General features: G+C 38.1%; 2 protein-coding genes across 4 annotated transcripts; both read left to right on the top strand.

Moving 5' to 3' along the window:
* Window positions 1–2,550: 2,550 nt before the first annotated feature.
* LOC149097017 (uncharacterized) lies at window positions 2,551–9,026 on the top strand. Of its 3 annotated transcripts, XM_089280228.1 has the most exons (8): window positions 2,551–3,630; window positions 3,917–3,972; window positions 4,634–4,818; window positions 5,494–5,649; window positions 6,165–6,451; window positions 6,844–7,210; window positions 7,480–7,741; window positions 8,503–9,026. In XM_089280228.1, the coding sequence occupies exons 3-8, from the start codon at window positions 4,634–4,636 to the stop codon at window positions 8,557–8,559; spliced, it is 1,314 nt and encodes a 437-aa protein (XP_089136354.1). In that variant the 5' UTR covers window positions 2,551–3,630; window positions 3,917–3,972; the 3' UTR covers window positions 8,560–9,026. The 3 variants fall into 3 exon arrangements, with proteins under 3 accessions (XP_089136354.1, XP_089136355.1, XP_089136353.1); XM_089280229.1 differs by lacking the exons at window positions 2,551–3,630; window positions 3,917–3,972 and having other exon boundaries at window positions 4,576–4,818; window positions 7,480–7,699; XM_089280227.1 differs by lacking the exons at window positions 2,551–3,630; window positions 3,917–3,972 and having other exon boundaries at window positions 4,576–4,818.
* Window positions 8,821–13,382, top strand: LOC149097016 (uncharacterized). Its single transcript, XM_089279822.1, has 9 exons — window positions 8,821–8,952; window positions 9,155–9,358; window positions 9,841–10,516; window positions 10,748–10,849; window positions 11,074–11,172; window positions 11,936–11,973; window positions 12,382–12,450; window positions 12,851–12,918; window positions 13,280–13,382. Exons 1-9 carry the CDS (start codon window positions 8,821–8,823, stop codon window positions 13,317–13,319), a joined length of 1,428 nt encoding a protein of 475 aa, XP_089135948.1. The 3' UTR covers window positions 13,320–13,382.
* Window positions 13,383–13,570: the final 188 nt, after the last annotated feature.

Here is a 13,570-nt window from a genome sequence, read left to right as displayed (position 1 = left end):
AGGAGCTGTTACTTGCAGGTGGCTAAAAAATACTCACTTTTACAGTGATTCGCAGTCGTTTTGGAAAAAGCGGATGTGTAATATTAAAATAAAAATTCCGTGTATGTATGTTACTAACTACCCAAATAGACAGGACAGTTACATTCGAAGTAAAACAGAAACTAGTCCCGTTTTGGTTCCAGTTTCTTTTTACATCAAGTCTCTAATGTTACATTGTACACTCAATGAAAAGTACTACTTGTCACGTTATGTCAAATGTAATAAGATTTTATATTAAGACATGATTGATCATCGCAGTTATACACACAACGTGAGCAGTTGTGAAATAAGGCCTGAAAAAAATTCAGGCCTGAACGGGATTCGAACCCATGATCTCTAAGTTGTGTGTATAACTGCGATGATCAATCGAGTTTTCATATCATTCTCTGCAGTTCAAATATATGAACTTTCATACGTTCGTTTGAAAGATTTTATATTGTAGTCCATTGGTAATCTTCAGCGAACAGCTACTTTCGAGCGCGCTGCTACTGATTTGCTATTTTCGGGTGGGCCGTTATTTTCGGAATTCTAGGGTAAATCACAACTGGAGGATTGGCACAATACTGGTTTTAAAACTCGACTCAGATCTGTTAGGCACGCGCTGGACCGCGTAATAGGTTTTGCCAAATCGAAGTTTGTGAAGTAATATATAGTAGTATCCACATGTGTTAGATGCAGCTAAAAAAGCCATTAATAAAATGGCCAACGGTCCGTCCCTCGTCAAAAGCTCTGGATATGTAGCCCCGCAAAAGTTTAACAAGGGTACTCTAGATCCGGGTGTTGTGCTGTTTCTTGTGGGATTTTGTGGGCGGTTGAAGTTTTGGTAATAGAATAGGCTTTTAGGCAGCACCGCTGGTTTGATAAAAAAAGAGCTGATAACAATGAACTTCAGTAAGCATTAAATAAGCACAGTCGAAACTCCCTGTTGCGGACACCTTCGTGTATTGAAAAATGTAGAACGGGAGGAATGCCGGATTCCCGTTAGGTGGCTACTAACAGGAAAAAGAAGAAGTGCTCTGGATTGGGAACATTGATTTTTCATTGGTTGGATGCGTGCTGTTTCTTGGAAACCTAATCTTATTTAAGAAATACGATATTCCTACTTCAGTCCTAGCTTATTTGGACATTAATTTTCAACGAAGCAACCCAATGATGGTTCCTACAGTGGAAGCATTCGTAAACGGACACCCTTGGCCTCGGGACGCGAAAAAGCTTTCGGTAACTGGAGCTGGATGACTGCTTAGGAGAATTGTTCTATAAAGCGGCCACTAGGAATGCAAGGGAAAGATAGCCACCTAAGGGAACTTGCCCAGTCTACAGATAACATTTAGAATATAAAATTCCCGTAAAATTATTTATTTATTGACTTTTGTTTTATTCTCCTGTCCAATACCGAGATAATGGCGATAAATGCATGTACACACGTCTGTGTACTTCAAGGGGTGTGGCACTTCCTTATATTAACTATGGAGAATATGCTTTTGAGCCGTTTGGGAAAATAGGGTCTCGATTTCGTCCTTTCTGTTCATAACTAGGTCATCTTTTGTGCCCTTTAGTCTTGATTTGGGTATGTTTTTTTAAGAAGCTTCTTTAAATCATTATCAATAGGACCATCAAAATAAGTCCTTCATAAATTATTATGTGAGTCAGCTCACACAATTGAAAGATCCAAATTGTGCCCCCATAATGTGTCCCCGGTTAATTAAAAGAATAACTTAGCTTATCCTCTAACGAGAATGTCTCTATACAGTTGAATGGCAATGGTTGTATGCCAATCAGAGCGCCGATACAGTGGTCATTGTTCTTAACGATGTGGAGTTGTTCACTTAGTTAAGGTCAATAACACAGCTTCGACTGTATTAACATGATTGTTACGCGGTTTACGAGGCGTTGTCATGTTTCACGGGTACCCAACAATAAGGGCCAAGTCGCACTAAGGAGAAAACTGTTTATTTTTGTCAGAAGTCTGTCATCACAATGGAAAGCCAAGTGCGACCGGTTTGTTCGCCAAAGCACAAAATTGGGTCGCCGACGGACAAACTTCAAAGACGCCGTCGACCGTGCTAACTTTTCCAGACAAATCTTTAGTCACCGGCCTATTTCATTCTGGATTTGTCTGGGACAATTCCCAAATTGCCCTCTAGTGCTACTTGGCCCTAATAGATGTTTTAGTTATCGTACTGGACCCCTACCACAAGAGCAAACAAAGCCCGGAACAATCTTAAGTGACTAAGTGTATAAATCATTGCTTATGCGCAAGGAGAATCAAAGCCCGACTGGCGCCAGAGATCATTTTGAGCGCAGCGAGAAAAACTATTCTGCAACAGAAAGTGTGACAAAAAAGAGCGCCACCGTTTCGGGTTAGGTCAGTTCTTCCTTTTATTTTTGGCCGGAAACGTACGCCAGCTTTCATCAATTAAATAATCATAGCACGTGAAACTAATGTGGTACATGCAAAGTTCACATGGATTGTGACAGCGAAACAAATTTAACTCAAGAATTCAAACCAATTAACATTTTAAAGTTATCAAAATCCTGCGTGATAACTGATCAAGTTTTGATCAAGGAGATAGACAGTTCCTCTCGGTATTAACTGTAGAACGCTCGTAGTAGTAATCACATTATACCGGCCAAGAGGTTATTTCTCGATAGACTTCTTGACACGGTGCACGTGGGTCCACACAACCGAGACCTCGGTCAAATGTCAACATATGTCTACCTTCCCACTTAGAGAATGAACTCCTGAAAAATAACATCCCTAGAAATCTTAAAAAAATTCTTTGCTCTTTAAGAAAATTATTCTACACCTGAAAGTTTCGACTAAAAGAATCGCTAAACTTTTTCGGGCCAATTCTTTTGCCCATTTTTACACGCAGCTTTCTCCAGTTACCCATTCTTCGTTTTACTTATTAATAGCTAGCTATGGAAGAAATAATTTTGGAGGGAAAAATAAAAGGCTTAAGATTACATGGCTACCAAAGGTCACTTTCACAGTGTGATACTAATGGGGTGTATACAAAGTTCACAAGGATCGTGTCCTTATGTGGCCTTCCGGAAATGAACGTCACATGGGCATGTTTGGCCAATAGCGTTTTTAGGATAAATTTCCAGGAAAAAGGAGAGGTTTAAGATCACGTGGTTACCAAAGGTCACTTTCACAGTGTGATACTACGATTCATGTTTACATTGTATATACCATTGCCCTTATGTGGCCTCCCGCAAATGAACGTCACATGGGCATGTTTGGCCAATAGCTTTCCGGGAAACATTTTGGAGGGAAAATCGAAGCTTATTATAAAATATTTACGCCGCGACCAAAAGGTCACTTTCACTGGAAGACTACTCGGACTGACTGAGGTTTTCTCTTCGTAAGCCTATTCCTTCAATTTGATCTTTCTTTTCCACGTATTACTGTACATATTGTCGTATATAGTACTACTTATATTCCGAGCTGTACATATTCATATTCCAAGTATTACTTTGTACATAAGCTTATTATTGTTATTACTGTACGGCCCGAGTGTACAGTCGTCGACCAGTCGCTTCGAAGTCATCTTTCAATTGAAGCTAATATACGTTTCTTCAAGTGAGGTAAGCTTTGTTCATCTGTAACGTAAAAACCGTAATTTTATTCAATGTAACAGAGAGGCGTCAAATGTTGGAACTCATAATATACGTTTGTGAAACTGAAATGTCGGCGCGCCGAATGCCCGCGCGCGATTGTACAACTTTGGCGGGAAATGGAAAAAAACATTATTCTACCTTGTGAAGAATATTTGATGTAAGAAGTAATGCATTAATTTAAATGAAGTAAGGTTTACTGCGATATGTCGCGATTTAAAGGCATAAACTTTCGTATTGTACCCTTTTATTATAGGTGCCAAGCTTGACTTCTCATTCACGATCGATCAATAGCTAGTACAAGGTGTCAAGGTGAGATAATAGATGTACAACTTTCGGACAGCTCTGGTTCCGGACACATTTTAGATTCAAAGTTTCCCTTTCGAAATTTATCCGTAAACGGAGGTTCGCGGGCGGGGGTTGGTGAAACAGAACAATCAGTCAATCCTGCAAAGCCATCTTTTATTTCATTTGTCCGATGTAGAAAATAACGAAACGTCGAGTCTTCAGTGTCGGCAAGTAGGATTGTCCGAATTTGGGCAAAAGACAGTAACGAGCTGTATTTTGTTATTTCCCCGTCTCAAATCGTAAGGAAATATTGTTGACACGTTGATTTGCGCCAAAATTGTCCGTAGACCTCAAATGTAGCAGATCACACCCTCCGTCACTAACCTCCTCGAATTCAGAAATCTTTTGCATATTAATTTAAAAACATCTGAAGCAAGGGTGATCCTTTTAAAATGAATACATTGAAACCTGTTTTAAACGGACCCCATATTAAGCCGACACTCATCAATAAGTGGACACCTGCTTGAGTCCAGAAATTTTCTTCCCATATTTACTGCCCAATTAAACCTGCATAATATATTAGAACCTGTTTAGAGTGGACATCAGGTTTTGAGCGGACTATAGCTAATTTCTCAATGGTGTCCGCTTATTAAGTTTCATTGTACACGTTTTTCTGTCCATGCAGATGAGCCCACCAGAATTTGTCATTAACGAGCGAACCATGGGAATCATGGGAAAAGATAGCAATGGCAACAGGAAATATTACGAGAAAGGCTGTTTCTCGATAACTCTGCTAAAGCACGTTGACGCTGGAGGGCAAGACAGTGGTTTCCTCTGTCTTGTCAAGTGCTCCATCACTGGCCAAGACAGGTAAAACAATATTATATTTGGATATCAATACCCATACCCTTTTCTTTAAATCCCGTCTCTCTTGAAGCAAGGGGGTGCCTGCATATTTCAAGCATATTGCATGGGTAGGTGCCTTAATTTCCTTAAAACCTCCTTAATTAATGAAGTTTTAATATTCATGTAAAAATTCTATTGATTCTTGTTGTGAATAATTGCTGGTGTATATTTCTCACAAAGTGGATGAGTATTTCTATTGGATTTGTTACCAAGTTTTATTATGATTGTTTCTTTTATTTTGGTTTGATTAAAGGTCTTAATACAATTAGGATATTTGCAGGGGGAGAGGGAGCCTTATGCAATAAGAGCCTTAGCGGTTGAAGTTTACATTCACTACTATGCTTCTTGCTCTTGGATTTCAAAAATTAATTATTCAATATTATATTTTATTTAATTAGGATTTTCCTATATCACCTTAATACTAGAAACTTTATTTTGTAGGTCTAATTTTTATTACAAAAGGTAGCCTGTAATTTGTAAAATATCGCTTGAAGAGTAATTGACTGAATGCTTAACTCTGAAAACATTTTGTCCAATTGACAAGTTCGCCAGCTTATATAGATCATAATTTATCACTATGCTAAGTTGTCTACTCCGGTATTTGTTTTTTAGTGGCCAATTCATTTTTCCTTTTTCCAGAAAATGCTTCTTTCGAACTAACAAAGTTCTGAATGGCGGGGTTGGTAAATTTATCAAAGAACTCAACCAATCATGCAATGTTGGTGTGTTGATGTGTGAGTTTGACTCAACACAATTCCGAATGTTCTTAAGGGACATCATGAAGTCATACTTTCGGTAAGTAATTTAGAAGTTCTATCACTTATTGTGGGTCTATCATCTGATAGGGCATAGTGAAATGATCGGTTGAATCCATTAAGTAGTGAGATTTGCCCCTGACAAGTAAAATTAGTTTTACACAGTCTGTTGAAGACTTCATTTGAGGTTACTGGAAACTCAACATTCTTAAATATTTGAAGGTAGTACTAAGATTTTCATTCCAAAACATATAATTATATGAAAACCAGAAATTTGACAGACCACCAATGTATCACACCTTGCATGTTGTATTCAAAAAATTTGGATGTTTATCAGCCTAGCTACCTGATCTTCATCTACATGAACAAAACTCAAAGGAATATGACTATATTTACTACACAAAATGGCAAGGTATGCAGATTACCGTGGATATGACATAATATTTATTACTTGGTTGTCGCATTGACAACAATAGATCTAAGGTTCATCAAAGATACTCACCTAGTTATATATAATTATCACATTCCATCATCGAATACGTATATTCTCGACAGAAACTGTGAAAATGAAAACAGGCGTCAAACTTATAAGGCAGCCAAATTAATTGGAAGACAAGAAGGGTCAGAAGTCTGGATATTAGACGAGAACACCCAAATAGATGGAAAGGGGGAAATTGTACCAGAAGAAGACCAGGAGTTTGTCTGGATAGATGACCTCTTTGATGACAAAGTCAAGACTCAAGAGGTCATCTATCCATTCAAAACTGACATACTCAACGATGTTTTACGGGCATTGAAGGAGACCCTGCACACCAATTTCATGGCATCCCTTGTAGCTGTGGGTAAGTTTGATAAATGAATTGTGATAAGTAGTGCATTTTAATTAAAAATTGAGACACAGTGCTGATGACATTTGTGTGGTGGGCACCCCTTCCTGTACCTTAATTTTCTGTTCAAAACCTTTATAGATGGCACAGGGGAGTTGAATTATGTTTGGAACTTAGAGTGTTTAAAACAAAAATACATGAAATATTAAAATAGCTAACCCTATCTATATACCAGCTTGGTATAATGTATGCTGTCACAAAAAAGATTTACACCCACTCCAAAAGAAACTTAAAAGGTTCCAGTCTGCTGGCCACAGAACTACCATACTAACAGTGCTTTTGTAGAAACCACATGAATTAGGATTAAGTGACATTTAATTACAGTAGCCATAAATTTAATTTTGCAGCTGGGGCTACACTGGGACTGCACTATGATAAAATCATAGAGGAAGGCAACCACTTCCCTGTCCCAGTAATTTGTGGTGAACATAGGCTGGGAAAGACCAAATCAGCCAGGGCAGCTCTACATCTTATGGGCAATGGTAGACAATTCTTTTCATCAGCAAGGGAACGATTCATCCCACGCCTTTGCTCTAGGTCTACCTTTCCACCCGTGCTGGATGATATCAAAAATACCCGTCAACTGGGAGAGCTTGCTCTGGCCTACTTCGATGGTGGGAAGGATGGAACCTGCAGCCGGGAAATGAAGCCCAAGACCTGCCCGCTGGTGACACTTAACTGGGAGGCTCTTGATGGGCTTGCACAAGATTACAGGTATGCCAATGAGAAAGATTTTTTACCCTTCTTCAACCAAAGAAACCATCCATTGCATGGAGTCAACATAATTTAAAGTTCAGTATTGCATTCATATTGATTTCCTAATTAAATCTAATAGGTAATTTTGTCCAATGCATCCCTTACTTACTCTTGATGAACAGTCCCTTTTTAACCTATGATTTGTTGTCACACTTTGCATTCCTGAAGATTAAAACTCAAATGCCTTGTTAGTAAACAAAAAACACTTTTCTCTACAAATTCAACAGGATTGCCAGCCGCCTGGTGTTAATTCCATTTGTCGTGGGGCCAAGGAGCCCAAATGGGCTCCAAGCCCAATTACAAGCAGAAGAAAACTTAAAAGTACAACTGGCCAATGCTCCCAGAGCCCTAGGAGCATTGATTGCTATCAACATTTCAAAAGTCTTGGCTAGAAGTAACGAAATTAAAGTTACAATTTCAGAGGACTGTCCTGATATCGACGACAGGGTACTGGATAACTACAGTCTCCTTATCTCAATGGCAGAAGAGGTAAAAAACAAATGATGTACATGTCCAATATGCGATCCTAACATGTAAATGGCGAGGATATTATATTTTTTACTCCAAAAAGATTAATTAAGGGGAAGAGACTAATTGAGGTGATTACTTCAAATGAGGATGAAAATGGTTGCTTTTTAGAAAGCTCTCTGGAAATATCGCATGTGGGGGGGATGGTTCTCTTAGAAAAATCAGGCGGGGGTGTGAGGCCCGCTTCCCAAAACCCTTACCCTTTTTATGGCAAAAATCTGTGATTTCCAGGGCAAAATCGATACCCCATCGGACCAAAAAAAAGACTGAAAAACCATACCCTTTGGGGCTGTACATACTTATATAGCCCATGTAAGGGAGTATCACCCCTCCCTCCCCCCACAGGATATCAGCCTGTTTTCAAAAAGGTTTCATTTGAACTTATCAAATCAGAGCTTGTTTCCCTTTTAAGTAAGCCATTTTTAACTTGATAAGGAAGAGTTGAAAGGCAAGGGATGGGATCACTTGCAATTAATTGATTAATCAAGGAGTTATTATTATGATATTCTCACATGTGATGATAATTGCAGTGCCCTTCTGCAACATAAACAATGATTTAAAAACAAATTGAAGTAAATCAGAAATACATGACTGGACAGTAAAATTGTATTATGACAATACGATTCAGACCTCTCTAAATTTTCAACTAAATAACTGTAAATGTATTGAAAAAACGATGAGAAATAAATTTACACTGAATGCCACTACCACTTAACTTGCAGATCATCAATCTTGTCAATGATGATACATTAGTGAGCATAGAAATGCTGGAACAGTAATTTCTAGAAGCAATATACTCCCTTTGTATCAAAAGATACCAAACAAAACTGGAAAATGGTACCAGCACCGAAGATGGAGGGCCAATTATTACATCATTAATACTAAAAGGCCTTCGTTGTGAGGTCTTGACAAGAGGGAAGGTAAGGTAGATTTTGCCTTTAAATAATTATCGTTAACCTTTCAAATGTCTTTGAATTAACATTTCATGTTATAGCAGCACCTAAAAAGAGGTAATATTTGTTGGTCACCTTGCATTGGTAATGGCAATGTGTTTACAACATGGCTGTGAAATGTACGAGACTATAGACCAGTTCATGTGTACAAGAATATACAAGGACTTTTTCATAACATGGTTTCTGGAATATGGTAAATTTTTCACCAAACACTTGATAGTTAGGTCCCTAAAGTGCATTTGCAACACTGAATAATGATGTTGTTGTCGCCTTATAAAAAAAATAATAATAAAGCTGTGCTATAAATGCCCAACAAAATTATACAAAATTCCAGCACATATTTTGTAGTTTGGGTAAAAGTAACAGTTCAAGTTAAAAACCAACAACTAAAATTTGCTAATAATTTTTTTTTTGGTTTTAGCTGTTGACTTGCATAAACCCCAGCATCACATTCAATCTTAAGACACCTGATCAAGGGGAAAAGAAGTTCAATGGACTGGCTGTGGCATTGGCTCCCTTCTTGGCAAAGCTGAGCAACCATGGCCTGGACACTATGGCACCCCAAGACCGAATCAAACAAGATATAAAGAACCATGGTCTTGGGGTAACCACAAAAGCCAAGCAGGTATTCAATGCCAACGACGACGGTGCCACCATTTCCAGGTGCAAGGAGGCAAAGGATACCACAGTTTTTAGGAACTGTGTCTTCATTAAAAGAAGCGCATTCAGACCAGAAGCATGGGAGGAGTTTGCGACATGTAATTATTACTCAGTACTTTTTCTTGATCCAGATAGTTGATGCACAAGACAAAGTGCTTGCCAAATTAGAATTTACAAACCAAACAACCATCAGGGAAGTGCTAAACCTGATTTCAGTTTATGGTAATAACATACTAAGCTTAGTGAGGATTCCAATGTGAAAATGTAAAATAATTGAAAATCTTGAATACTCTTAGCTATCTATTTTTGCAGATTTTGGATTGATTGATAAGAAATCAAAAGATACTCAGCCATCACTACCAGCTGCAGTGCTATCTCCACCAGATTCAGTGCTGTTGCCCCCAGCTGTCGTAACATCGTCACCAGCTGCAGTACAGTCTCCAGTAGCTGCAGTCTGCAGTGCCATCGTCACCAGCTGCAGTACTATCTCCACCAGCTTCAGTTCTGTTGCCACCAGCTATAGTAACATCGTCACCAGCTGTAGTACAGTCACCACCAGCTGCAGTGCTATCGCGACAGGTTGCAGTGCTGTCATCACCAGCTGCAGTCCCATCTACCACAGCTGAGGTATTGAAGTCATCAGTTGCAGCGCCATCACCACCAGCCGTAGTTTTGCCAAAACCAGCTGCAGTGCCATCTCCACCAGCTATAGCAACATCGTCACCAGCTGTAGTACAGTCACCACTAGCTGCAGTGCCATCGTCACCACCTGCAGTGCAGTTTTCATCAGATGCACTGTTGTGGCCACCAGCTGCAGTGCTATCGCGACAGGTTGCAGTGCTGTCATCACCAGCTGCAGTGCCATCTACCACAGCTGAGGTACTGAAGTCATCAGTTGCTGCGCCATCACCACCAGCTGTAGTTTTGCAAAAACCAGCTGCAGTGCCATCTCCACCTGTTCCAGTGCTGTCACCACCAGCCGCTGAGCCAAATGTGTTGTTGTCAACACCAGCAGCAGCTACACTGCAGTCACCACATTCAAATACACTAGCGTCACCAACAGCTACACCACTGTCACCAGGATTGAATGAATTGAATGATAGTGGCATTGGCTTATTAGTAGGTGAGTGAAATTTATTTGAACCCTTACCTCTGAGTTGTACCAACAGGAAACACAACATTATGTGTTGAAGTAAATTAGTAAATTAGACCTGAAGATATCATTGGTTAATCAATAATAAATGTAATGCTGGACAATATATCAGCATGAAATTATTTGCATACCAAAATGCTACCTGAAATATATTTCCCCATTTTTAGATATTAATGCACTAACCAATTTTGATTTACTCAGCAGAATCTGATCCTATAAATGAAGACGATTTAACGAGAACTCTAAATGAAAGGTCTAAGACAAGAACTGTCAATGTGAAACCAAAAAAGACAAAAAATTCAGGTATTTATTAATTTAACTAAATAAAATTTATAATATACTCAGAAAGGCAACGGTCACACAACCTCCAGTCCTTCTAGCATGCTTTAAACAAAAATTCCATCCTAAATTTTATATGCATTACAAGTTATGGTTTTGGTTAGTTGTCACAGAATGAGTAGTCTCTTTAGCATCTGTATAAGATATTAATAAGATTAATACAGTAATTTGATTTTGATTACCACCAGTGGAACCTGATGCAGAAGAATTAACCACATCTGTCAATGGTAAAACAAGCTCACCAAACATCATCATAGAGCCGACTTCAAGAAAACGAAAATCATCAGGTATTTAGAACTAACGATTCATTGAAGAACTTAAAGTACCCCTTCATCTTCTGCAATCCCAGCATGTGCTATAAGTGAAAAAAAGGTTCAATGAACTAGTATCTTAAAATTTAATACAATACATTACAGATCCCAGCCCTTAATTTGCAGTGTTTTGTTCAGCATAGATCATGCAGTATTCTCATTTATGTCCTTTAGTCCTAATTCTGCTCCAAAAAATGCTCTGCAATCGAGATGGATCATCACTGGGCTTGCCTAAAAGCTGGTTTTCACTAGAGCATAAGCACAAGCACAAGCATAATCATAAGCACAAGTGAAAACAGCTGTGACATAAACATAAGCAGAAGCAGAAACATAAGAAGAACGAACCCACTTATCTGTCTTGTGCTGTTTTCACTAGTAACGCGCTCGACATAAACATAAGCATAAGCGCAAGAAGAAGGAACAGTTCCGTGTTTCCTGTGCTTATGTTTATGCTTACGTCGGGCGCGTCACTAGTGAAAACTGCACAAGACAAATAAGTGGGGTCGTTCTTCTTATGTTTCTGCTTATGCTTATGGTTATGTCAAAGCTGTTTTCACTTGTGCTTATGCTTATGCTTATGCTTGTGCTTGTGGTTATGTTCTAGTGAAAACCAGCCTTTATACAAAGCATGTAATTACACACAAAATGACAAATCTACACTAAATCTACTAGTGTAAATTAGCCGTACATTCGCTCTCTGTAATTTATGATCTAATTTCCTTTCTGTTTACACTCATAGAGCATACCACAGAGTACAAGTACTGTTGTTGCAAACTGGTACGTCAAGTTATTATAAATAATTAGAAATACAAAATAATGTAGTCATCACTTCATAAATTAATAATAAATACTTATGAGTTCACTCAATGATATATGATGTCTCCCATAGCCTAATACAGTTTAACCCCAAGCCTATGTTTACCTACACTCAATCTTGTTACGCTATAAAGAAACACTGCCCTTTAACCAACCATAAGCACTTACAAGTAAACAGCCCTCTCACATGAATGGATTTTTGTGTGTGTGTGTGTGGTCCGTAAGGACATCAAACTTCTGGATACTGTAAATGCAACTAATACATTTGTAATGCTGAAATAATGACCACAACTATTTATACGTAGACTGCTGAAAAATTATTGCTCATTAATCCAATCAATAAATTGAAATATGTCTACCTTCAAACAGGAGAAGTCCAAATCAGAAGAGGACAACATGATAATATGCGAGAACAAAAAACGCAAAAGAGATACAAAGGTAACTAAGAGAAATCAGACTTCCTTGAATAGAGTTCCGTTGATGATTACCGGCACTTAATATCTGAACTTCCCAAATTAAGGGGTTATTGAAGATTTTGCTTCCTACTGGATGTGTTTTGCTAATTAGAGAGCTCCACAAAATAGAGATATTATTAGTCTTTGACTAGAAATATGAAATAATGGCACTGGTGCAACATGCTAATAAAGTTGAACCCCTTGTAAGTGATGCAATCAGAATTCAAAGAGTAGCGGTAACTAGGGCTGTTGCCTGGAACTGTGCTTAAGTTTTAAAGTTTTCTTCCCTACAATTGTTAAGTTTAAAAATAAAGTGAAAGGATTAACGTATTAAAGGATTAACACCATGAAATGATTGATAATATTTAATTGTTTTTTTTTAGTGTCCAGGAAACCGATATTATCACCTACAGTGCCTAAACCTGACAAGGGTGCCCGAAGAAAATCCCTGGTTAGTTCAGAACAATTATCATTGACTCAATGAATGAGACATTTGTCTGATTGTAGTTTTGTGCTAAGGATAGGAAAATGTGAAAATCAAAGCATGTTCTAAAAATGGCAGTGAAATGACATGGATATGCAACATTGACTAATATGACGAAAATGCAAGAGTAAAGCTCTCTGGTATGTATATATATATATATATATATGTATGTAACATATATATATATACAACATTTGTTAAAAATATTTGGGCAACTTGAACAATGTTTTATAGTCCTCCTTCCACTAATCATTCTCAGTAATAATGTAATTAGTTTACTGGGAAAAAAAGGTAATGAACTCTTCGTCTTTTCCCTTACAACTTTCAGGTTCTGTCCTCTATGCAAGGCTAGGCTGAACAAATGGTAATTTTGAAGAAGGAACAAAGACCAACTGATAAAATAAATAAAAAAAGACTTTTGTCAGAAATAACTTAAATGTGTATTTTTCAATCGGTAGTTATGGGTGCATTGTGAAGTGAAGTGAATTGCAGATGTCCTAGACAATCTGCTTTGGATCCAACACAACAAAACGAACTCCTTTTTAAGTAACCCTTTGACAAGATAAATTTTTGTCAGATGATCACTATGTGTAATTTACCATTTGAAAGATGTTTAAAA

This window comes from Orbicella faveolata, unplaced genomic scaffold (assembly GCF_042242905.1).
Source record: "Orbicella faveolata isolate gen_17 unplaced genomic scaffold, um_ofav_v1 contig_47, whole genome shotgun sequence".
NCBI lineage: Eukaryota > Metazoa > Cnidaria > Anthozoa > Scleractinia > Merulinidae > Orbicella > Orbicella faveolata.
The sequence above is the reverse complement of the archived record's forward strand: the minus strand, read 5'-3'. Positions and strand labels throughout refer to the sequence as shown.